The sequence below is a fragment of the Heloderma suspectum genome, chromosome W (assembly GCF_057233095.1).
Source record: "Heloderma suspectum isolate Gila_16-S chromosome W, 16-S_ref, whole genome shotgun sequence".
Lineage (NCBI taxonomy): Eukaryota > Metazoa > Chordata > Lepidosauria > Squamata > Helodermatidae > Heloderma > Heloderma suspectum.
Window position 1 is genome coordinate 1,683,284 of NC_139475.1, and position 25,372 is coordinate 1,708,655.

Here is a 25,372-nt window from a genome sequence, read left to right on the forward strand (position 1 = left end):
AATGAATTAAAATCTTTTTAAAAAATTGTTTTAGATGTGTGTGTATCTCTGTGTGTGCTGTCTGTTTATATGTTTGTAGGCAAATGGTTTTTTTATAACACACTGTAAAGGTTTTAATCTTGATAAACTGTCCGCAGAGCTTTGGCTATTGGGAGGTACAGAAATGTAATGAATGAATGAATGACGCTTGCAAAGAAGTAGTCCTAGTCAAACTGCAAGTGTTGGAGCCACATCGAAGAAAAGAAGTTTCCAGTCTCTGCTTGAATCTTTTCCTCCTTCTCTGGCTTCCTCTGCGCTTATCAGTCACAAGCAAGAGTGAAATTTGAAAGCCTCGTTATCACTTCATCCCCTTGCCAGACCAAGGACAGTTCATCAATTACCCTTGCCAGGGTAATCACTCCTGCTCTGAAAGCAGCCCCAGCCCTGTGTCCCCTGTTCCACTACACCACGGCCGCTGGGTTACGATGCATTTCCCTTAATGCGTTTGGACCGACGGTGTGTGTTTTCCAATACCGCTTTCGTTTTGTTGCACGATGCGGCACACATTCCAAACAGAAATGCGTTCCATACGTCTGCTCTCGACAGCTTGCCATATCTGAGGAGTTACCATGGAGCGTCACTCCTCATCAGAGGGCTTTTAAAAAAATGGCCGGTTGAATTCCTTCCCCCACCCCTAAAACAATTTCTTTTTTAAAAAAGCGGACGATGGCAACATGGCTAAACTGCCCCAATTCCCAGGTCAATGCTTTCCCCAAAAAGCTAAAATCAGAGGCGTGAAACTGGGGCATTTCTCAACATTTTAATATTTGAAACATTTGTCTCAAAAGGAGTCCATACTCCCAAGCGTCCTTCTTGTTTCACCATGCCTGTTTTCCCTCCCTCCTTTTCTTCCCCCTTACTCTTGGCCTGACCTTCTGATTCTGATCTGTCTCCCTCGACCTTGCCCTCTATATTTGGGTCTGTGCGTGCGTGCTATTTTAATTAACCTAAAATAAATCAACCCTGAAGGGGAAATCTAGCAGGGTAGGAGCAGAGGAGGAGGACAGACAGAGCTAGGGCATGATTTCTGGGTCAGCTATGCAGCCGGGAGTCTGGTTTTGAAAAACGCCCCTTTGTGGGGGTCACCCACTCTGTTGTCCAACGAATATTTATCAGTCCTCGGGCTTCCACTTTTGATCTGGCGACAGTGGTGGAAAATAAATGCAAAAGGGGGGGGTCATCCGATCACTCAGATAAAGTGTGTGCGGGGGTGTCTAGCTGTATAAGGGAGGGAAGGAGGGAGAAAAATATGGCACAGAAGCCGAGCGAAGAAATGGAAGGATCCTGCTCTCACGGTGGCTGCCTGTGTGGCGCAAAAATGGGGTTACTTACTGGGAACCAGAATTATTATTTTTATTATTACTATCTTTATATTTTACTATTATATAATAGTATAATATTATATCTTTATATATTACTATTACTACTATACTAGTAGTAGTAGCAGTAGTGATGTGACGAAGAAGGATGTTGGCCAAATTGACAAGACGTCCCGCTCACCTGTAAGAATAGGATAGCGAGAGCCTTAGTGGTCAGTGTTGGACACAGAAAACCTGGGCTCAAGTCCCCACTCAGCTATGAAACTCATGGGTTGACTTTGGGACAGACTCTTAGCCAAACCTACCTCACAGGGTTGTTGTGAGGGTAAAATGGAGAGGATATGGACCATGTAAACTGCCTTGGGTTCCTTGCAAGAGGGAAGGAGGCGGGAGCGCAAACTAATTCTTGTCATATACTCCTGCGATTTCCCCCTTTGGCCAAAATCTATGCAGCCTTTTCTGTAAAGTCCCATTTATTTGGGTTGTGGACCAGACCAATTTTTTTAAAATCTGTGAATGGGCGTCACTCGGCGTTCCCCAACTTGGGGCCCTCCAGATGTGTCAGGACTATAGGTCCCATCACGTGGAGGATGGGGTGATCGTCCCAACACATCTGGTTGGGGAGGCTGGCGTGGGGAGGCTGGCGTGGGGAGGCTGGCGTGGGGAGGCTGTTCTCACTTGTGACCGTCGCCCCAAATAAACGGTTTGTTCCCCTCCACTGTTACAGTCAGTGCCCTTTTCAATCTGGTAGAGGACTCTCTTGCCCGACCTCTGGAAACGTTACACCGCCGGATTCATATCCGCTAGGGCACTGCATTCCTAGCCCCACCTTGCTTCTGAATAGACATGTCTCGGACTGTGGTTTAATGGACGGATCTTGCCGCCACCAAATGTGGTGATTGGCAACAGGCTTTGCTGGCTTTCAAGGGGGAAATTAATTGAGTTTCCCTGTCCAGGCGCAGTCTATCCTGAATACCAGGCCCTGGAGGGAGGGCAAACAACAAAAGGGTGGAGGGAAGCATCCAGCTGTCCACGGTCGGTAACAGGATACTGGACCTGATGTGCCTTCTCCAACAAAGCCTTTCCCCCTCCCTTCGTGTAAAGGCGCCCCCTGCTGGTTGTTAACAGACCTGCCTTCCTCCACGAATTTGTTGAATCCTTTCCGAAACCCATTGAAGGACCAAACTAGGTGGTCTGAAAAATGTCTGAGTGCATTTCACACTTTCCGCCTTCTTTTTTTTTTAAGGCTGAATTTTAAATTAAATAGGAGAGAAAATATATCCCACAGCCTCTAGCGAAAATTGGCACTGAGCTCCCTACCTGGCTGCTTTGTATTTGGCGTCATGGCATACATGGCCTGAGAGCGTTCAGGCCCAAGTGTGGAAAGCGTGATGCTCAGAAATCATCTCTTGGGGTAGTATCTCTTGGGGTAGTATGGGGTTGGACCCGATGGCCTTGTAGGCCCCTTCCAACCCTACTATTCTGTGATTCTGCGATTCTATCCAAGGTTAGTCATGACTAACTTAACTTCCATTCATTTCAATGGGTCTACTCTGGGTAGGACTAACAGTGGATACTACCGTAAAACTCCTCAAACATTTTTTATTGACTGGTTTTGGAAGGGCTATCAAGGCCACCATCAGAGGCATGGAGAGGAAGCCCCTGTTGGACACAGACGGATTTACATCTGAGTAAACATGCGGAAAACTGCGCTGCAAGAATTACAGTTCAGGCCGCAATGCTATGGTCCTACGGATTTTGTGGAGCTCCTTCTCTCTGCGCAGAGGGGGCCTTCCGCCCTTGGAAACTTCCAAGGTCTGCTGCTGTTGCTTCTCCGTTTCTGATGGCGCAGAGGGGGGGAAAGGGGCATTCTTGGGGGCAGGTCAGGGGAGAACTCGGATCCACCCCATCTAAAGTCATCCTGTTCCCCGCCGACGTGCCCGAGATACAATATATCTTTCCATGTTGAAATGCAAAGTATTTTATTTATTCATTTCATTTCATTTCTATACCGCCCAATAGCCGAAGCTCTCTGGGCGGTTCACAAAAATTACAACCAAACAGCCCACGGTAAAACAATTGAAAATACACAGAACATTAAAACCACAATTTAGCGGTGGCTTGGTCTCAAATGAGCCATTAAGACCCATTAGCTTTAAAAAAGACCTGCTCCTTGGGAAGATGAAAACTGCGAGAACGGGTTAGTTGATTTGGATCCACACCACTACCTGGATGTTTGGATTCTCCTTGGGGGCATGGCTATGGGGGCTATTATGATGAGCGCCTGCATTTCAAAATTTGCCACTCTACCAGTGCATACTTATTTCCCCTCCACCCATAGGGGAACCCGACAGGACGTCCGATTTGGCGGTCCCTCTGCCCCCATGTCTCTCCTCCAGCCCTGACAGAACTGCCCTGCTCACATCTGGTTAATAACCTACAGGTCAGAGCTCGGATGTCAGTAGCTAAAGTTGCACAGTACTAACATTGCACCAGCCAGAAAGTAAGCCCGTTTGTCTCTTTTATAAGATGAAATTCAAAATTCATGCCTTAATAAAAAAAAAAACTAATTGCACCAAAGAAGCACATAAAAAAACAGACGGCTGAAGTGGCACCCGTTGGAAAGGCGATAGTGAAGGGGTGTGGTATGGCGGCGTTGCGATCGGCTCCCCTGCCCAAGATGCTGCTGCACATGTCAGAACTGCTTCTCTTAAAGGCAACGGAAGGGCCAGGTTCAGGGGATCAAGATTGTGCCGCTGTTCCATTTTTGAAAAACAAGTTAGACTATTACTTCCACAGTAAATGATCAGTGCGTAAGCAACCTTGTTCAAGGGTGAAGGCAAGCAGAATCCTCATTTTTACGCTCCACAAGTGCTGGATCTTGGTTCTGGGTTCCCAACCATGTCAATATAGAAAGCCTTTAAAATGTTACCGCCACTCCCCGCGCGCGCGCACACACAGACACATTATTTCACATGCAAAAAACTCTGATTGTTTTTGGACGTTAGGGAACGAGGTGCACCCCCAAGCAAGGCGAACCAGGCACAGTCTGCTTTTTTGAGTAGGGTGGGGGGGTTTGCAGCCCCCTTATTATTATTATATTTATTTATATCCCGCCCTTTCCCCAATACTGGGACTCGTATACTGGCCCCCTTACAATGCTTGGCCTATGCCTCGCCGTCCGCTTTGCCCTCCAACCGCTGGAGGGTTTGCATCAGCGACTGCAGCTGCCCAGTTTGGCGTTGGTTCATCAGGCCCATTTGGGTCTCCAGCTGGCACAGCTGCGCCTCCTGTTTCTTGCGCGCGTTCCGGTAGGCAAGGACCAAGGCACTGCGGCAAGAAAAGAGCACATCTGTTCAGGACAGGAATGGGGCGTGCATTACAACCTGGGCGCCCCGATACCTGGTCAGAAAAAGTCAGTGGGGCCCAGAATTTGCTACATTAATGATGTAAGCGCCTTGCTGGACCAGAACAAATGGTCCATCTGGCCCAGTGGCCCCATTCAGCCACGAATTCATCTAGCCTTTTACAAAATATAAGAGCACGCTTGCTAGCTCAGATCAGGGCTCCGTCTCCTGGTCTCTCAGGGCTCCAAGGGCAACCGGCCATTTCGGCGGTGAGGGGGGTGCCTCCCAAATATTACCTGTGCGCTTTGAAAAAGTCCCTTGTGAGCTCCACCTGGTGTATCTCCTGGGCCCTGCTGTCTTGGCTTCTCTCCTCCAGGTTGACAAGAAGGGAACGGATCTGATCTTTCAACTCCCTGTTCCTACAGTGGACATTGAAGAAGAATGAAAGAGGGATGTAGGAGAATGTTGTTTGTGCTCACAAAACAGTTGAGCATGCCCCATTCACAGCATCAAGCGTGTTCTCCGAAAACGTCCACACATTCTCAAACATGGCTCGTGTGCAAAACGTGCACCAAAAGCATTTCGAAATCGGGCAATTTTAAAAATGCGCAATTTCAGGCGTTAGTCGATGTGGGGCACTTGCACAACTTTGAAAAATGCGCAGGTTTTGGCACCATTTCCCCATTCAACCCCGTTCGATTTGAGCAATTCCCCTCTTTGCACAGACGAAGCAGCGGTTGCAGGTGCGTGCGGAAAATGAAGGAGAGGTGCGCATCAAGTTGATGCTCGGAGAATCTGGGTGAAGGCAAAAATGGCTTGCTCACCCATTCCTAGAATCATAGAATCATAGAATAGTAGTAGGGTTGGAAGGGGCCTACAAGGCCATCGAGTCCAACCCCCTGCTCAATGCAGGAATCCAAGTCAGAGCATCCCTGACAAATGGCTGTCCAGCCTCGTCTTAAAGGCCTCCAGTGTGGGAGAGCCCACCACCTCCCCAGGTAATTGGTTCCATTGCCGTATTGCTCTGACACTCAGGAAGTTTTTCCTGATGTTCAGCCGGAATCTGGCTTCCTGTAACTTGAGCCCATTATTCCGTGTCCTGCACTCTGGGATGATCAAGAAGAGATCCTGGCCTTCTTCTCTGTGACAACCTTTCAAGTACTTGAAGAGTGCTATCATATCTCCCCTCAGTCTTCTCTTCTCAAGGCTAAACATGCCCAGTTCTTTCAGTCTCTCTTCATAGGGCTTTGTTTCCAGTCCCCTGATCATCTTTGTTGCCCTCCTTTGAACCCTCTCCAGCTTGTCTGCATCCTTCTTAAAGTGTGGTGCCCAGAACTGGACACAGTACTCCAGATGAGGCCTAACCAGTGCTGAGTAGAGGGGAACTAGTACTTCCCGGGATTTGGAAGCGATGCTTCTATGAATGCAGCCCAAAATAGCATTTGCCTTTTTTGCAGCCACATCACATTGTTGGCTCATATTCAGCTTGTGATCGACGACAATTCCAAGATCCTTCTCGCTCGTAGTGTGGTTGAGCCACGTATCCCCCATCTTGTAACTGTGCATTTGGTTTCTTTTTCCTAGGTGCAGAACTTGGCATTTGTCCCTATTAAATGCCATTCTGTTGTTTTCTGCCCAGCACTCCAGTCTATCCAGATCACTTTGAATTTTGTTTCTGTCTTCCAAAGTATTAGCTATCCCTCCCAATTTTGTGTCATCTGCAAATTTGATCAGCATTCCCTGCACCTCCTCCTCCAAGTCATTAATAAAAATGTTGAAGAGCACTGGGCCCAGGACTGAGCCCTGCGGTACCCCGCTCGTTACCTCTCCCCAGCTTGAGAAGGTCCCATTGATAAGCACTCTTTGAGTCCGATTCTGTAGCCAACTGTGGATCCACATGATCGTTGTTTCATCTAGCCCACTTCGAGCAAGTTTGCTCATCAGGATATCATGGGGCACTTTGTCGAAAGCTTTGCTGAAGTCGAGGTATATGATGTCTACAGCATTCCCACGGTCTACAAGGGAGGTGACTTGATCAAAAAATGAGATCAGAATGAAATAGTTTGCCTTGCCTGCTGTGGGATTCCCCACTCTGCCACTCAGCAGAAACTAAGAAACTAAGATGCCGTTTCTCATGATTCTGGATGCTTAAATAGGAACATAAGAAGGTGTCTTATATATCAAGCCAGACCGTGTTTCCATTTTGCTCGGGATCTTCCAACGCAGCCTTCCCTAACCTGGTACCAACCAGATGTTTCAGCTGACAGCCCTCAGCATTCCTGACCATTGGCTATCCTGGCCAGCCCAAAACATCTGGAGGGCACTAAGTTGGGGAAGGATGCTCTAGGCTTTCAGATGGGGTCTTTCCTCGCCCTACCTGGAAATGCCGGTGATTGAACCAGGGACCTTTTCCGTGCCAAGCAGGCGCTCTATCACTGAACTATGGCGCTTCCCTTAAAAAACAGAGTAAGCTTCCAATCCTCACGGTTCTGAATAAAAGGCTGATTTAAAAGGAACACAGGAGCAGCCTTCTAGTGACTCAGAGCCTTGGTCCATCTAGCCCAGTATTGTCTGCACTGACTGGTAGCAGTTCTCCAGGGCCCCAGACAACCCTACTTGGATTTGCGTGGGATTGAACCCGGAACCTTCTGCATTCAAAGCAGAATGGTTCTGTTCTGTGCATGGTTCTGTTACTGAGATATGCCTTGAAGGGATTCCGATGGCTATAGGCCAACCCCACTGGCTCGGAATGAGCTCGGACATTCCAAGTCTTTTTTTCAAGCGATCAAGAAAGCTCCTCTCTTTTCAGGGAGTTCTTGCCCAGCTTGTAACAGTGGCTCACATCTAGGACAACGTTATGAGCTGGAGGAGAACCTCTTGCGAAAGCAATGCTCGCTTCGTCATCAGACACATATTAAGCATTGAGGGCTGGACAAATTTGTCTTCTGAACCAGGATGCCGCACCTCTGAGTGCTACGCTGGGCAATCCTTACCGGGCCAGAGTGTCCAGAAGTTCGTGCATCTGGACCTCAGGGCCTGCAGTGGGCTGCCTTCCGCCAGGATCCTCAGACGAGCCAGAAATGATCCGTTTGGAACCACAGATGGGTGCATACTCCTAAGTGTTTCAGGGGAGAAAAACAGCAAAAGAAGATACCCATTTGCTTGCCTGCTTCTGTGGCTACAGTCCTAAGAACAGCTCTAGACATGCCCAGGAGAGCTTTCAGCATTACTTTTAAAGACAACAAACCCAACCTCATGTCACAAATTCCTTTTGAACTTCCTGCTAGTGAATTTCCCCCTCTTCCATTATTTCGCTCTGCTCTGCCTTCCACTCTTCCTGACATCCCAGTTGAACGGGAAGCATTTCTAAAAAACGGTTGTGCAGAATGCCGCTTCCCATTCCTTGAGTTCGTTTGCATCTTTCTCCCCTTGACGTCACCACAAAATGTGCAAAAAAGATTGCATATGATCACCTCAAGGTTTGGGCGGGGTGGGGGCAGTGTTTAGTCAATGCACACCAGCACACATGATAAAACTCTGCCCAGAAGCATCTCAATGCAGTCAAGGCAACACTGGAGTTATTTTTTTGCAGCGTTTTGTCAAGGCGCACAAACTTTGGTAAAGCTCTGCACAAAATGAATCTCCATGTGATCAAAAACCAAGTTCCCTCTTAAAAAATTCTTCCCCCCGGTGTTTTGTCAAATGTCCCTGTATAATGAAGGGAGGAAAAAGAAGGAACAGAAAGCTGGGAGCAGCTGTGCGTGAACAAGGCTCTGTGCGAAATCTGGAAATAATTTTAAAAATGGAACAACTTATGGCTTCAAAGGCAGCTGTTCTGCTATGGAAACTAGACCAGGAGACTGAGAAATCTACGGAGAGTACCTCATTTGGCGTCGATGGGAGAGGGATGTGACGCGTTGTGAACCTTACCCCTGAACAGTTGTCACTGCTGCTGCTGCTGCTTTCAGAAGAGGCGGATTGCTGCCCCCGAAGTTCATCACGCTCCCCTTGCAGGATCCGGATCATCAGGAGACAAATGGCTTCTTGAGCCCGGTAGGTATAAGTCCAGAGTTCAAGGCCTTGCTTCTCCTTCTCCGTCAGGTGCAACCGGGTGTTTAAGTCAGCTAAGGCCTCCTAGGATGCGATCGGAAGGAGAACTCAGTATGGAAAAACTGAAGCACAGCGCGGCCCCCACGGTGGGACCACTTTGGCAGCAGAAACCATCGTGGGAGTGGTGTCTGTGTATGGGTGCTGTTATCAGGAAGAGGTTATCGGCCATAATGGATCAACAGAACCTTCATGCTCAGAGATGGTCTATCAGCCTTCCCGCACTTTAAGATCAAAGAGGACTTCTCATTTGCCCACCCGTGGGAGCAGTCAGGTGGCTGGCCAAACATGAGAGGGCCTTCTCTGCAGTAGCCCCACACCTTTGGAACAAGTTGCCACTGGAGGTCTGCCTTTACAAGCTTTTAAGAAGGCCTTGAGAAGATATTATTTTACTCTGGCCTTCTCCTAATATGATTGCTGTTTGGTTGCTGTTTTTGTAGCTGTTTTTACTGCTGTCTTTATTGCATCCTTCCTGTTTTTGCTGTGTTTTCGTTGTTCTTAATATCGGAACTTTTTGTGTCTTTTTTTTGCTGTACGCTGCCTTTGGAGAACGTCTGCCCTGAAAGGCGGCCAAGAAATATTTTAAGCAAACAAATAAATAATATAATATAAAGTTCATGTTCTGGCTTGCAGACACAAGATGCTGGACTGGACGGAACCAACTTCAAAGTTCTGTCTAAGGGCTTCTCCAACATGGAATTCAGCGCTCAGGCTGAAAGAATTTCAACCCTTCTGGGCTAAAGACTGCAGCCCTACCATACGGCCTCTTTAATGAGCATGGCTGGCTGGCGGCTATCAAGCGATAAGTCGTACCCGAGAAAGGGAGAACGAGTCCTAATTTTGCCAGATGGGGCAAAGCAGAGTTTTGGGGGACGGGTCTGCGGTTCACTTCGTGGCTGTGCACGCACGCCCTGCTTTACAGATTAAAAAGGTAAAGGTAAAGGTGTCCCCAACCAGTCGTGTCCGACTCTAGGGTGCGGTGCTCATCCCCGTTTCTAAGCCGAAGAGCCAGCGCTGTCCGAAGACGCTTCCGTGGTCATGTGGCCGGCATGACTGAACACCGAGGTGCACGGAACGCTGTTACCTTTCCCGCCAAGGCGGTACCTATTTATCTACTTGCAATTTCTTGCTTTCGAACTGCTAGGTTGGCAGGAGCTGGGACTGAAGACGGGAGCTCACTCCGTCACGCGGCACTCGGGTCTCGAACTGCTGTCCTGCCGACCTTCCCGTCTGCAGTTCAGCGTCTCAACCACTAAGCTTTACAGATTAGTGCTGCCTATATTGGGGTTTGCTCACCGCGCCCGTCTGTTTGAGGTGAATATGTGCAAATCCTATAGTGAACGCATTTTTTGAGTGTGGATCCTTTGCAGAACCAAAACAGCACCTCACTCCCTATGCGTAACAAGGACACTCGGGGGCGGGGGACCCCAAGTTTAGTAGAAGCGCAAAACAAGTTACAGAGGGGAAAACCAAAGCTGACAATACACCTCTGGTCGGAATTCAAGGTTCTGGTGATGACATTTAAAGCCCTAAGTAGCTTGGGACCTCGATATTTGAGGGAGCACCTCCTCCTATATATGCCTGCCTGAGGACCGAGATCTGTTGGAGGGGCCCTCCTCTGCGTCCCACCAGTGCAAGACATACACTGTGGTGGGTTGTGGGAGAGGGTCTTCTCTGCTGTGGCACCCCGGCTGTGGAATGCCCTCCCCTTGGAGGCCCAGTTGGCACGTACATTGGTTCCATTTCAGTGCCAAGTAAAAACAAGGCTTTTAACCAAAGCCTTTGAGGGCTACATGCATTCCTTAAAGTAGCACAGTGTTTTAATGGTTTTATTGTTTTAGATTTTAATTGGTATTAGCTTGTTTAATGGTTTAATATGTTTTTAGGTGTTTAAATGATTTATTGTTTTATACGGTTGAAACTGATTTTATCTGTACGCTGCCCTGAGATCGTAATGATATGGGGTGGATAAAAATGCTATAAATAAATAAATAAATCCCTAAAGGGCAGGAGAAACAACCCCCCCCCCCCGAGCAACGAGGGCTGAGTATGCTGATAGTTGGAGGGGGCAAGGGGAGGAGGAACAGAAAACTGTTCGTAATGGAGTATCCTATAAAAGGGCATCGCTGGCACTCTTAACAGGAGCGTTTTACGCACTGCAAATTTTGTTGCCGGCAGCGCTCACAAAGAAATAAGACAAAAGCAGCCTAAGCCACCGTTACGGTCTCTCCTCACGAGGAAGCAGCCTCCACACATTTCCAACACTCAGGGATTTGGAGGGCGGCACACACAGAGACCCCCCGCCCCTCCACAAACCCGGCTGACCCTGGCAGTCTGCAATTCTCGCAGCAGACGCGCCTTCTCCATCTTGGGTTGCGCGGCCTCGGCAGGCAGGCCATCCCGCAAGGCCCTCTGCACCTCCACCACCTTGGCCTCGATCCCTGCGTTGATCCTGGCTGTGACGGAGTCGGGCCCAGGAGGCGGCCGACGGATGGGGAGCTTCACCGAGGCCTGCTCTGCCCTCAGGCGCCTGATATACTCTCGCAACACCGTCCTTTCGTCCTCCTCCGAACCACAGGGCTCTGGGGGACTGGAACAGGAACAGGATTTTGACGGCAGCGGCATTTCCCCACCAGCTCGACATCAGCGTCTTTGTCTGGCTCCCACATGGTTGGCTCAGTGGCGCTGACATTTTCCGTGGTCAGCAACCGGCTCTGCGGAAAGCCATTTCTCCTCATTCCAACCCAACTTGGGACAAACGTCCTAGCCATCAACTCTCTGCCTTTGGACGGACCTTTTTGTGGTTCTTCGAAGTTACCTTGCACAAGTCGGGCCCGTGGTCTGTCCAGTTCTGTGTCATCTGCACTGACGGGCAACGGCTCTTTGGGGTTTCACATGGGAGCTTTCCTAGCTCCGCCGGGAGATGCTGGTGATTGCACCAGGGACCTTTTGCAGGCAAAGCCTGTGGTGTACTACTGAGCTACGGTCTATCCCCTAATGCGGAAGCAGGATTCTAGTCCTCATGTTCTGAACGAATGGCTGATTTACAGAGGGACATAGGAACATGCCTTCTACTGAGTCAGACCTTCAGCCCACCTAGTTCTACACTGATTGGCAGGGGCTCTCCAGGGTCTCAGGTAGGGGTCCTTTCTGGTCCTACGTATCTGGCGATGCCGGGGACCGAACCTGGGGCTTTCTGCATGCAAAACAGGGGCTCTACCCCTGAACTATGGCTCGTCCCCCTTCCTAAGGATTCGATCCCGCTTCAACCCCGATCTTGCTCGGCCTCTCACTTCAGTTCTGTGGCTGGGGGCGTCCCAGTCCCCCCCCCCACAACCCCCCCCCCCCGCTTCATACCTCTGCTCAGATTGGCTACAGCCACCAGGCATCTCGCTGTCTGCACCACAGCTTTGCAAGGACCTGTGAGCTTTGTCCATGACTGCCACTCTCATCTCATGGTGCGTGCTGCTGGGCTCTCCTAAGCGGGGAGGAGGAGATCAGCTGCCACGTCAGGACAAGGGGGAGGGAGCTGCCACAAAGCGCCCCCCCCCTCACCCCATGCCAAGAAAGGAAGGAGCTGCAGCGTTTTCGCGAATTATGGACAAGTGTTCTGTTTATGCCGGAGTCTTGAGCCGGAGATCCCAGTGGCTTTCGTGGGGGTCACCTAGAATGCAGCCCCAGCCTCCCTCCCTCCCTAATGGAGCGCTCACCTGGCTGACCCCCAAACCCCATCATCAATGCCCATAATCCCCCAACCTGCACGGCCAAGAGACTAAGCAAATTGTCTCATGGTGAGAGCAGGAAGGACCGGTCTGCCCCACTTCAGAGAGCTAAGGTGAACATTTACATGAATATTGATGGCCTGATGGACGGATGGATGGATGGACGGATGGCCTGATTTCTATCACTGATATTCCATGCCTTCCAAAACAGATTCTTGTCTGCAAGGCGGAATCACAGTAGCGAGAAAACAGTTTGAAGAATTAGCGCCTGGGCCTTCTCTTTTCCGTCTCCCTCCCTGTCCTTTTTTCCTTTTGCGCCGTGTCCTTTTAGGTTTGTAAGACTGAGAGGCAGGGCACCGTCGCATTTCTAATCGATCCGGGAGCCGATCTGGGAGCCTTTCCAACCGAGGAGGTTGAAGGGTTTTAAATCAACCGATAAAATAAAATGCAAACAATAATAGTAATATCATCATCATTGCAGCAGGGGCAGCTAGAAGCTGGATCCAGTGTTTGTTTGTGCTGCCGAGACAGCATCCCCGACATCTGCACAGACTCACCTGCAAGGGGCCCGTCTTCTTCCCCTTCCTCACGGCGGCCCAGAAGCATGCTGATGCGTTCTGTGTCGCTCTTGGACTCTTCCGCTGCCTCCGTGCAAGGCTGCAGCCCTGCTGCGGTCAGTGAAAACAGAACCTCGTAGGCCTCCAAGCAACGTTCACTGACAGATGTGAGAAAGAGAAGGTAGGGGGGAATCTCAGCGGCCAAACACCATCCACAGGACAGAGGGAGTCCATGCCCCCACCCCGCCCCACAGAGCCACAACGTCTGGCCAGTTTTTAATTTCAGCTGCCTCCGCTCTTTGGATGACATCCAAGCCTGACAAAGGCTTCTGGAGAAATCAAGATCTCACTCGGCATTTTGTGACATTTCAATCAGTCCAAATAAAGGTATTCCCCAACCATGGATTTGGGATCCCCGTCCCACACGGACCAACACAGCTACTTCTTTTGGGCTGCTCTTATTGGCTGGTGCGGTGCTTGCTGGTTTAAAATTGTCATGTGATTTTTGCAAGGTAACATATCGTCACGTATATTTTGGGTTTCGGTTTGAAATGGACGGGGCTTTGAAAAATCCATTCAGGAACGAGCAGGATAAAAATATCTCTCTGCTTTTTAACGCACTGCTTGGGGGAACGTCTCAGGTTTAGATAATGCGCTTGCTTTCTATACGTACTCCCTTAGCCCACCTTTTCTTCGAGGGGCTAAGGGAGTACATACAGTCCCTCCCACTTTTATCCTCACAGCAACCCTGAGAGGTAGGCTAGCCAGAGAGATTGTGACTGGCCCAACCAAGGAGGGGATTTGAACTCAAGTTTCCCTGGTCTGAACTCAAAGCACTGTCTAATAGGTGACTGTTAGCACTTTTGCCTTTTATTGGACGTGGGGAGAAAGAAATTACTATATGTGGGGCTGGGACTGCTACATAATGACTCCCCAATGCTGAGCCCCGGAACAGATCTGAGCTGCCTCCTCACCTGTATTGTACAGCCAAACGCAAGGCGGTATTGTCAGACTCACGGCGGCCCAGAAGCATGCTGATGCGTTCTGTGTCGCTCTTGGACTCCTGCAGCGTAGCTGAGAGGAGCTGGTTGATGCTTCTTAGTTTCTCGATGAATCTTGGGTGGGGAGGGAAGGCATTCATTTCAACAACAACAACAGAAAAAATTACTCCCCCTAATGAAACATTCCCTCTAATAGTGAACTCAGGTGGCGCGTGCTGAGAGAAATGGAGCCAATACAGGCTCACAGAGAAACAAGAGGAAGGGGCCAAGCATGCTCGGGGAAATCCAAGAGTTCGCAAAAGTATGAAGAAGAAAACCTAAAAAAACCCTCCAAAACGAAGGGGGCAACTGCCTTCCAAAATCAGCCAAATGTGGGCTGCACATGCTGACTTGCCATGGAATCTCAAGTGGAAAAATGGGAAAGTGTGAGTGCTGGGGGTGGGTGGGAATGGAATGGTATCCTGGAAGAGGGGCGCGGCTGGCTAATGGGCACCGTGGGCAAGACCACTACTGTTGCAGGACAAGAATACACAGCAACATTTTGTTGCCAGTTCTCATTCTTAATAATGAAGTATTTTCATGCCACCCTTCTACTACTTTACCCAGATTGGCTTCCTGTGTAAGGACAGAAACGGTGTAATTGCTTTTAAAAATACAAATCAGATAGCTTCCTAAAACACAGAAATACAACCAACAGCAGCGAGGCAAAAAGACGTGGCATGTTTTAGAACGAGTTAGCGGTCAACATGCAGCCACTAGTGCAGCCCATGCAGGTGCCCAAACTGCCCTCTACAACCCCCCCCCCCCAGCCCAATCTTGCCACCTCTGCTTGTAAACTGTGCTTCTGCCAAACCGCTGTTTGGTGGTCCAGCGGGAGCTTCACTTACAAGGGGAGGATGGCATGTGGGGGGCAAAGCGTTAACCTCCCCGTGGGGGTGGATGATTGTGCATTAGAGAGTGTGAGTGAGAGGCGGGGAGGCAAAGGGGATGCCAGCCCCACGCCCTGCTCACCACCATCTCCTGCCCTCTCCATTGACATGCAGCCCTCGACTGCCCACACACTGCATGTGGCTCTTGGAGCAAAAAAAGGTTGTCCACCCTGGGACAGACACAGACAGGGAGCCTGCCGGATTCCGTTTCGGCACTGCACCGCTGCCATCACAGGCAACCCCACTGGCGGACGTCTCGAGATGCCAACAAGCGCCAGGCCTCCAGAGCCAATCCCAATTCCCGGGCAGGTCTGCATGGCAACGTGAGATCCCCTTTTACCAACAGGTTCTAGGGGTGACCCTGGGATCATCTGCATATCCTGTGTGGCTGACCTCTGGGTCCTCCGGCTAAAAGCAGACGTTGTGCTCAGGAACATCATGTCAGAAAGCTGGAAGCCAGAAATTCAGGCTCAGCCAGCCTGGGGCTGCGTACTCTGACCGGCAAGAGGTCTCCAGGGCTCTTCTAGAGATCCTAGCTTAGGCCCTTTTTAAACTGGAGATGGCAAAATCGAACCCAAGTGCTCTTGCGTGCAAAGCAGGTGCTGTACCCATCAAGCAGACATCACTTTCCAGGGAGGCAGGGTGTTTTGAAGCAAGGAGGGCTGTCTGTGTCGGGAGTTGGTTGTGATCAACCTGTGAGAGTTCGACGCGGGCGCCCCCTTACCCACGCAGCTGCTGGTTTTGTACTTCCATGCCTTTTGCCTGGGTCTCCGCTGGCGGGGGGCCTTGCTGGGGGAGAAAGAAGCAGGCGGGGTGGCCGCTCGGAGTGCCCCGGAAACAGCGGACGACGTTCTGGGCTGCCGCCATAGGAGCCTGCGGGGGGGTGGGGGGGGAATTGGGGAAACAAACGAGGCGGTTCAGGGATACAGATCCACCCCAGAGTGTCTCAGACTTCTATTTATTATTTAAATATTATTTTTATCAGCCAAAAAACACTCTCAGAGCGGCTCATAACCAATCAGTAAAGAAGGTTTTGCCCGCTGGGTTACAATCTAAAAAGACACGACTTGAAAGGAAAAAGGGAGGAGGAGGGAGAAGGGAAAAATTAAGTAGACTTTCAGCAGAGATCGTGAAATGCCCGTGCTTACCCTCTCATCTCCTGGCATACGGTGATGGGTAGCGGGAGGACACAATCCGACTGGAGCAGGTCCTGAAATTCCTTTTGTCTGGTCCTGTTGTGCTCACTCAATATTCAAATTCCCCTCTGCGTCACAGAATTCTTCCCCCACCCTTCCTATGCACCCAAATCTCTCCGCTAGCTCATTGGAAGGGAAAATAATTAAAACTGCATTTTCAATTTGTTACCGCTCGGATGTGTTGAAATCTGGAAAGTTTCCCAGTGCAGAAAAACACCCCTTTCTTTTTGTTCGTCAATGTGCTTGCTTTAGTGCGTATGTGGCGCTTCACAGAGAACGGGGGTCCTGCCCCAAGGAGCATACAAACTCAAGAGGCACGCCGAAATTCACCTGAAATCCCCACGGCTCTCGCTCCCCGACAGGGCTGGCAGCTCCGTCTGCGAGGGTCTCCATCTTGGACAGGGCGTTCTGCAGGTCTTTGACCTGGACGGAGACATGGAGAGCGCTTGCCGTCGACGTCACTGCGTCTTCAAACCCTCCTCCTTCAGCACTATGCCCTGCCGCGCAATTTCCAATAGCTTCTAATTGGGCAACACAAACAGTCAGGGCCGGCGGCAAGGGTAGGCATGGCTGGGCACGTGCCAAGGGCTGACACCCCAGCGGGGGCCCACCAACAAGAGCCCCCTGGAGTCGCTCCTCCTCTTCTGCATTGCAAGCTGCGTGTCCGCCTGCCTCTCGCTCCGGCCTAGACAACGGAGGTGTTGAGAAGGAGAAGCAGGAGACGCCACGGCCTCCTTGCTCCCTGGCGCGCTCTGCCCGGCAAGCAAGCAAGCGGGAGCCATGTTGAGGAAGAAGAAAAGCAGCTGGTGACAATGGCGGTGAGAAGGCAGACTCACTGACAGAGGGGGACCAAAGTGGGTGTTTATTATTTATTCAAGTAATTTAATTTCTATACCGCCCAATAGCCGAAGCTCTCTGGGCGGTTCCCAAAAATTAAAACCAAACGGCACACGATAAAGCAATACAAAACGTATCGAACATGAAAACCACAGTATAACAATACAACCGGAATAAAACCGTATCCATTTGGTATCTTGCCTAAAGCCCCTCCCTGGCCTGGAACCGGCACTGAGCCCGCTGTTATTACCACTACGCTTTTCTGCCCAACAGGACCCTCGGATGGTGTACAATAAAATCACAACAGCGCAAAAAGCAAAAACAAAACCAGAACAGTCTTTTTGGGAACAAACTAAAAACGACCTTTAAAGCTGAAGGCCTGGTGAAACACAAGGCAGATTGTACTGCCTGTCTAAAACCGAACAGGGATACCGCCAGCTTGACCTCCCACGTGAGAGAGTCCCACAGCGGAGGTGCTGCCGTTAAAAAGGCCCTGTGTCTCACGTCCACACCCGCCTCATCGCTCTGGGGGTGGGACCCGCAGTGGGGCTTCTGAGGAAGAGCTCACATTCCAGGCAGGCTTGTATGGGAGGCGGCAGCACTTCAGAAATCCTGACCCCAAACCGTTTCGGGGTTTTATAGGTCAAAACCAGCACCCTGACTTGGGCTTGGAAACAAATCGGAAGCCAGTGCAGTTGGCTCAAGGCTGTTGATGTATGGACTCTAAGGTGCATTTTACACTAGCTGCAGTTTCTGAACAGACTTCAAGGGCAGCCCCACGCAGAATGCATTGCAGTAGTCTAAGCAAGAGGTAATAAAGGCAGGGATGGTGGTGGCCAGATCCGCTTTACCTAGCAAGGGCACAGCTGGCCCTCCAGCTGAAGCTGGGCAAAGATTCTCCTGGCCACAGTAGCCACTTGGCCCGCTGGGGGCAACATTGGGTCCAAAAATATCGCTCCTTCAGAGGGAGTGCTACCCCATCCACATTGTGCCCCCAATCTGAGGTCATCTTGCTGACCAGCAAGACTTCCCTCTCATTCTGGACTGAGTCGCAATTTGTTTGGCCATGTCCAATCCCCCACTGTGTCCAGACAAGGGGTAAGGACCTCCACTGCCTTTTGTTATCCATTGAAACAGGGACAGAGGGAGCTGGGTATCACCAGCATAGTGGCGTCCCCACGGCAAACTCTGGATCATGACCTTATGGGGTCCATGACCACAAGGTGGCAAGGACGGACAGAGGAGATGCCTATACCACACCTCTTTTCTACAAGATGACTGTACCTCCTCGGAGAACACACCGCGAAGTTAGATCTATGTTTCAAACGTTACGGAGGAGAATATGGGTGTTTGGCAAATCTGCTTGCGGCTCTCTGTTCAGAACCCATTCCGACTCTATTATTAAATACTGGCAAATATGATAAACTGGAAAGGATCACTGTTTTTTCCCAGATGTTACCTTTCTCTGAAGCTTGTCCCTCTCTTCCTGGTAAGCACAGAGTGTGGATTTGGACCTGCTCAGCACCTCGTTCATGCCTTCCAGCTCCACCAAGAAGGCTGTTTTCCTCTCTCTCTGCAGGGTGATTTCTCTCTCGTATATGTTCATCTCATCCGTCAGGAACCCCAGGCTGACGGCGTTCGATTCCTGACCCAGCCTGGACAACGGCTCCATGCTGCCCCCTTGGAATTTCCACAGACTTTCTTCCAGACCCTGCGAGATTGACAAACAAACCAACCCAAATGTTGCCCATTTCCAATCAGCCGGCCGCATCGGAGTCAAATCTGCAGCTACAACGTCTGCGGCGGTGTTGGCGAGGCGTGGTCCCGTTATTAACAAACTGAGGCGGTGTGTGCCGACAGGACTGGAGCCCAAACGGGGCCCACTGAGATACAAGACGGAGGGATCCACTTGCAGAAACGCCAGCGTAATGTGATTTAATTTCTTCATGAAAGAAACTAATGAAGCATTAAATTAGTGGTAGCATTACATTCATTGTTAATCGTATTAAAATATTTACATGTAACCAACAAGGGTTGTCAATCATTCCAGCCTCTTGGTGGGCACTGGTTGGTGAGGTGTGGTCCCGTTATTAACCAACTGAGGCGGTGTGTGCCGACAGGACTGGAGCCCAAACGGGGCCCACTGAGAAACAATCCCTCACTCCTTTGCTCCCCACCTCCACGGCACTCTGTTAAAGACTCTGAGTTGGGCAGAAGTGGGCAACCTCTTTCGGCCGAAAGGCCAAATTCCATTTCGGGGAAGCTCTCGGGGGCTGCATTTTGGGAAGGCAGGATCTGGCCAGTGGCAATAAGCATCCCCCACCCCTGGTGTAGGGGAATATGGCTTTGCCAACCTCAGCCACTGGGACGTATCCTGCCACCTCGGCTTCGGCGCTGGGGATGCGGCTGCGATGGGCGAAGATGGTGTTCTCGAGAGATGCGACGGCCTTGTGAACATCGAGAAACAGATCGGCATTGTCTAGAACATGGAGGGAAGGAGCGCAGAAAAGAGAGAATAAAATGATCGTGCCTCCGGATTAAAAATCCTAGCAATGTCCAAGCAGTGGCATCGGCAGGCAGCTGTGGCCCACAGGCGGAATCTCGCTTTGATTCATTTCCAGAGGGGTGGCCATCTTAATTCAAAAAAACAATAACAGGTTTCATAGCACCTGCAGGGCTAGTAACATGATGGTGGCAAATGCCTTCGCCGAGCTAAGCTTGCTTCACCAGCTGCGCGCTGGCTGAGAATGATGGCGCTTGAGCCCAAACACTCAAACACTTTTGGGGCTGTTCTACTATTGCAAGCCACATTTCAGGGTGTTTCGGGGTAATACAGCATCCCAAAAGAAATCTACTTGGACGGTGGCACTTAGGTAGGCTTCCCTAAGCCCATTTTGGCTTGGAAAAACCTGGCGGACTTTGGAAAGAGGCGCCCCAATGGCAAAAAATCAAGAGATTGCTTTGGATGTTTTATGCCCCAGCTGTGACAGCCACTGTGGTGTAGCGGTTAGAGTGTTGTACTGGGGAGACCCGGGTTCCAGTCCCTACTTAGCCGTGAAGTTCACTGGGTGTCTTTGGGCCAGTCTCTGATTCTCAGCCTAACCTACCTCACAGGGTTGTTGTGAGGATAAAACAGAGAGGAAGAGGGGGGTTATGTCAGCTGCCTCGGGCTCCTTGGAGGACAAGCCAGGATAGGAATGTAACAAATAAATAAATGGAATCTGGCTTGCAATTTGGGAACACCGTTTACTAGAGTGGAGGTGACAATTGTCCTAGAAGGACTCCATTGCAGGTCTGTTTGGCGCAAATCCTGGGATAAAAGCGCAGTTTGGGGAGGGTTTTGTTCCACCCTCTTGGGTAGCGGCATGGGCGAAAGCAGCCAAATTGCAAGCTCACCTAGCCCTCCTTACCTGCTTCGGAATGGACCGGAGGCGGAGGTGGCAGGGGCAGCACTGGCTTTGAAAACTGCGGAGCGCATCGCGGGAGGCTCGCTGTGTACTCAGAGCACAAGTCGGAAAACTCTTCGTCGTCTCTGCCAACAAGAGGAGTTCAGAGGACAGGCTGTCTCCCGATATCTGGGCCTTCCCCCCCCAAATGCCTCTGTTCTGGAAAGCCCCTCGACTCCAGGAATCATCTAATTCCAGCTTTGCGTGGTCTACTACTCACCCACCCAGAGAGAATCGCTACATCCACTGATGCTTCTTCAACTTAAAAAGCAAGAGTGCAAACGGCGGCAGCAAAAAAGGCTAACATGATTACAGGCTGAACAAAGAGAATCAGAGGGTGCTGTGCATCCTCCCATAAAATGGCTGCTCTGGGGGCAGGAGGCTTGCCCATTTATAAAGTGGTGGGTGTGACCTGTCACAAAATGTTCATTTCCAAGAACTGGCAACACTAAAAGAAATCTGGCTTCCCTAAGAACCTGAGTACAGGGCAGGGATGGGGTTTGAGCTCCATGACACAGAATCTCTCCTTTAGACCCAAATAAAGATGGTGCAGGAGGGCAGAACTTGCAGCCAGTTTTCTGAAGAAGAATTTAAAAATCTTAAGAAATAAGATTAAAATCAGAAGGAGAAGGCAGGCTGGCCAAGAGAGGTGTCCCACATCAGAGACCCCAGGATTACAGAAATTCAGAGTGCTCTATCAACAGCTCTTATCCACCTTGGTAAGTAGAGCCTCTGAGTACAGGGGGAGTCTACCTCTGCAAAACCAGACAATGGAGAACACAGCAGAGAGGGCTGTTGCCTTTACGCCTTCTTTTGAACTTCCGAGAAACATCACCTGACCACCATCATAAGCAGGATGCTAGGCTCAGGTTGGGCGATTCTTAGGCTCTCGTGTGAAGAAGCCGAAGGCAACGATACCTGGCCTTCTTTTCCTGCAGGTGCTCGATTTTGCTGTGGAGCTGGGCTACGGTGACCAGCAATTCCGTGATGTGCTCTTCGTAGCGCAAGATTGCTCGCTCGTCCGTTGCCTTCTCCTGGAATCCCCCATCTATGGGGTCCACTTCCCCCTGGGATCCAGAATGACAGGGAAGATGACAGAGATCAGAAAACAGCATTCTCCAAAACTGCAATGATACACCGCTCCCCACTGCCCCCAAAGCAGGGTCACGCATGTAAAGGGTCGATCCACCCTACAAACTTTTATACTGGAAGCATACCACATAATGACAAAGGGCAGGGCTTCTTGGTGGTGGCATAGCCCCAGCTGGGAGGCTCAGCCTACAGGGGGACACCGCCGGATTCCTAATTTGCGAGCTCTTTGGCGCCAGGTTAAGACGTGCCTTTTTACCCAGGCATTTTAATTGGCGCAGTTTTAATTGGTGTTTTAATTGTCCTTCCCCAAACTGGGGTCCTCTCGATGTGTTGGACCAGAACTCACATCACTCCCAGCCAGCATGGGAGCTGTAATCCAACAGATCAAGAGGGTGCTGGATTGTGGGAGGCCGGTGTAACTTTTCTCCATCTTGTCTTTTGTAACTGACACTGTAATCGACATGGTTTTAATTATTATTATGGCCACTTTCCAATATAGCTGTGGATCTACGTACCTTTGTCTTAGGTCTTCTAAATAATGTACTATGTGTATCATGTGCGCCATGCCCCAAATCTCATCCAACCTGTCTGGAGAGCATGGGATTGGCATAGTCTGTTGCAGTGTTTTGCTTCCAGAGAAGCATGCCGACCAGGCCCAAACTGTATAATTCATTACGCCAGCTTCCATTTGCGCGCGGAGCATGCAAGTTTCAAAGAGACACAGCTCTCTTCGCTTGGCTACTTCCCAGCCTGCCCACCGAAACGTTCTGCCTGACCAAAAAACTTGCGCGCTTATGACCAACAGAATTTGGCTCCCGTCAAAAAGTAAGAAAAATAAAGATTGACTGGCGTTGCCGATGTTGCCCACAGACATTTGTGCTGCAAAGCACTTGCTGAATAATTGCATGCTGTCCTAGGACAGCGTTGCACACAGACACACTTGCTGGATACCGCCTGCTAAGACAACTGAGCACAGGCCCAATTTTTTTTTTTCTTTTAAATGCAGTTTAAGGAGGAAGAAGGTTGCTCAGGGTTTCAAGGAAACAAGAGCGAGCCAGACGTCTTCCTGTTTTCTTGCAGCAACAATGGATTGTTTGTTCCTTTAGGGTCTGCCTCCACCTCCTTGGCTCAGGGTGAGACTTGCAGATCCCAGCTGCAATGCTATGCATGGACTTCCTTGGGAGTAAGACCCATTGGGATTTACTTCTGGGTAAACATGCAGAGGTATGCACAGTAAGCAGACAGACAGCGTGGTGTAGTGGTTGGAGTGTTGGACTGGGGCTTGGGAGACCTGGGTTCAAGTCCCCACTTGGCCATGGCGCTCATGGGTGCCTTTGGGCCAGTCACTGACTCTCAGACTAGTCTACCTCATAGGGCTGTTGTGAGGATTAAATGGAGAGGAGGAGGAAGGGGAACATGTAAGCTGCCTTGGGTTCCTTGCAAGAGGAAGAAAGCTGGGAATCAACTATTGAGAACCGCTCAGAGAGCCCCCAGCTATTGGGCAGTATAGAAAGGAAATAAATGAAAATGAATACATAATAATGAGTAAATAAGTAAACCTTCCCAAGGCCATAGTGGCCTTTTTACAGCACAATCGTATGCATGTCTACTCACAAGAAAGTCACGCCGACTTTCCAGCAAAGAAGAACCCAACGTCACCCAGAGCAGCCTGTTCGACTGCTGAACAGCGGTTACCATTAGGAAGCTTCTCCTAACGTTTAGCCGAAATCTACCTCCCTGCAGTTTCAAACAATGGGTTCTAGTGCTGCCCTCTGGAGCAAGAGACAACAAATTCTGCTCCACCTTCAGCATGGCAACGTTCCTGATGTTGGAAGGCCATGATCACATCTCCCCTTAATCCTCTCTTCTCCAGGTTAAATGTACCCAGCTCTTTCAACCATTCCTTCTAGGGCTTAGTTTCCAGGCCCCTTCACCATCCTGACCCCCAACCTCAAGCGTACAATCATAGAGTTTTAGTGTTGGAAGGGTCCTTCGAGGCCATCTAGTCCACCCTGCCATCCACCCTGCTCAAGGCAGGAATCTTGCATCAAAGCATCCCTGACAGCTGTCCCATCTCTACTTAAATCCCACTCTAGAAGACTGGGCAAAATCAGCACCAACACAGGATGAGTTCAGAGCCCTCAGGACCCCGTGTCACACCTACCTCCTCCATTCCTGCTTCTTCTCCAAAGAGCCACGGAGTGGAGCAACGTTGCCGAAACAGCCCAGCCTGGTAGCGCTGGGTTGGGCAGGCCGCCCTGTAATGGATGACGGCAGCTCCTTCCTGTTTGTTCCCAAACTTCCCACTGCCTGCGCAGGTTTCCTGTCCTCAGCGAGAGGAAGGGGCTGTGCTTTGGTAGGGAACGTCTTCGGCGCTGGCCTTTAACCTTGAACACACAGCGAGATTCTGGGACTGCAGTCTGGAGCAATTTGGAAAACTAGGAAAGGAACACAGGCGTGATTTGTTTAAAACAAGCAAGCAAGCAAAAGAAAACAAAAAGCTCGAGATATCAAGTGGTTCTTTGGCATCAGTGAAATGGACATAAGTGGCAGTCTACTGAGTGGTACACCTTTCTTGGTGCATGCTAAAGAGAGCAGTTTCTTCTTAAAATTAACACATTTTCTTCCTGGCACCAGGCATTGCTGTGATACAGGTTCCTGTTGGTGCCGAAAATAGCGGGCTCAAAGCAATTATTTAGTGTATTGGGGCTCAGAGCCCACATCTACCTTGTACTCAGTCTTTGGGGCAGGTTGCTTGGTCTTGGCCACACCTCCCATGGGTAGCCATTTTGTGATGGTGCCTAGGAAGCTCTCCTCAAATTGCCCAGGGTGCACCAAGGCCCGAACAGGTTGCGTCCCCCTGGTCTACTGGGCTCATTTCACAGCTAAAGAAGTTTCTCCAGCGTGGGTGGTAGTGGTGTTAAGAGGGTCACTCAGTTGCTTTTGCAGCTGGTGCCCACTCACTGCTGCCCACAAGGGATTGAAAACAGCTGGAAAAATTGGCCACTCAGAAAGAAAACAGCTGCACTCTGTTTTTTCAAGGGGGCACTCATTTCTGACAAACATCATAAGGCAGTGCTAAAAATACATCCATTGTTGTTGTTCAGTCGTTCAGTCGTGTCCGACTCTTCGTGACCCCATGGACCATAGCACGCCAGGCCTTCCTGTCCTGCGCTCTCTCCCGGAGCGTGCTCAAGTTCATATTCATTGCATCGGTGATGCTATCCAGCCATCTCATCCTCTGCCGTCCCCTTCTCCTTTTGCCTTCAGTCTTTCCCAGCATCAGGGTCTTTTCCAGGGACTTTTCTCTTCGCATTAGGTGGCCAAAATAGTTGAGCTTCAGCTTCAGTCTCTGTCCTTCCAATGAGCACTCAGGGTTGATTTCCTTTAGGATGGACTGTTTTGACCTCCTTGCTGTCCAGGGGACTCGTAAGAGTCTTCTCCAGCACCACCGTTCAAAGGCATCGATTCTTCGGCGCTCAGCCTTCCTTATAGTCCAGCTCTCACAGCCATACGTTGCTACGGGGAAAACCATAGCTTTGATTATTCGGACCTTTGTAGGCAAGGTGATGTCTCTGCTTCTTACCATGCTGTCTAGGTTTGCCATAGCTTTCCTCCCAAGGAGCAAGCGTCTTTTAATTTCATGGCTGCAGTCACCATTGTAGCTCAGTCAAAATGTGTCAAGAATACAGAATAATCCACGCAGTTACTTCTTCCTGTGCTAGGTGCTGGGCAGACCGGCCAGCTACATTAGAGAGGCTGCAGCAGTGTTCTGTCTGC

General features: G+C 50.2%; 1 protein-coding gene across 1 annotated transcript; it reads right to left on the reverse strand.

Annotated features, from left to right (window-relative positions):
- Window positions 1-4,525: 4,525 nt before the first annotated feature.
- Window positions 4,526-24,370, reverse strand: LOC146333921 (harmonin-binding protein USHBP1-like). Its single transcript, XM_084825295.1, has 18 exons — window positions 24,320-24,370; window positions 23,757-23,915; window positions 21,419-21,567; window positions 20,465-20,586; window positions 19,409-19,533; window positions 18,514-18,765; window positions 16,548-16,640; window positions 15,746-15,894; window positions 14,066-14,206; window positions 12,968-13,249; window positions 12,734-12,753; window positions 12,170-12,290; window positions 11,631-11,677; window positions 11,138-11,448; window positions 8,636-8,839; window positions 7,699-7,820; window positions 5,002-5,124; window positions 4,526-4,688 (listed from the first exon to the last, which is right to left on the reverse strand). Exons 1-18 carry the CDS (start codon window positions 24,368-24,370, stop codon window positions 4,526-4,528), a joined length of 2,634 nt encoding a protein of 877 aa, XP_084681421.1.
- Window positions 24,371-25,372: the final 1,002 nt, after the last annotated feature.

Coding starts and splice junctions, on each gene's coding strand:
- LOC146333921 (XM_084825295.1), bottom strand. CDS start 24,370: ATGGGAGGTGTGGCCAAGACCAAGCAACCTGCCCCAAAGACTGAGTAC. Junction 18,766..19,408: donor GATACGTCCCAGTGGCTGAG/GTTGGCAAAGCC, acceptor TCAATCTCGCAG/GGTCTGGAAGAAAGTCTGTG. Junction 13,250..14,065: donor CGTTTGGCTGTACAATACAG/GTGAGGAGGCAG, acceptor CACATCTGTCAG/TGAACGTTGCTTGGAGGCCT.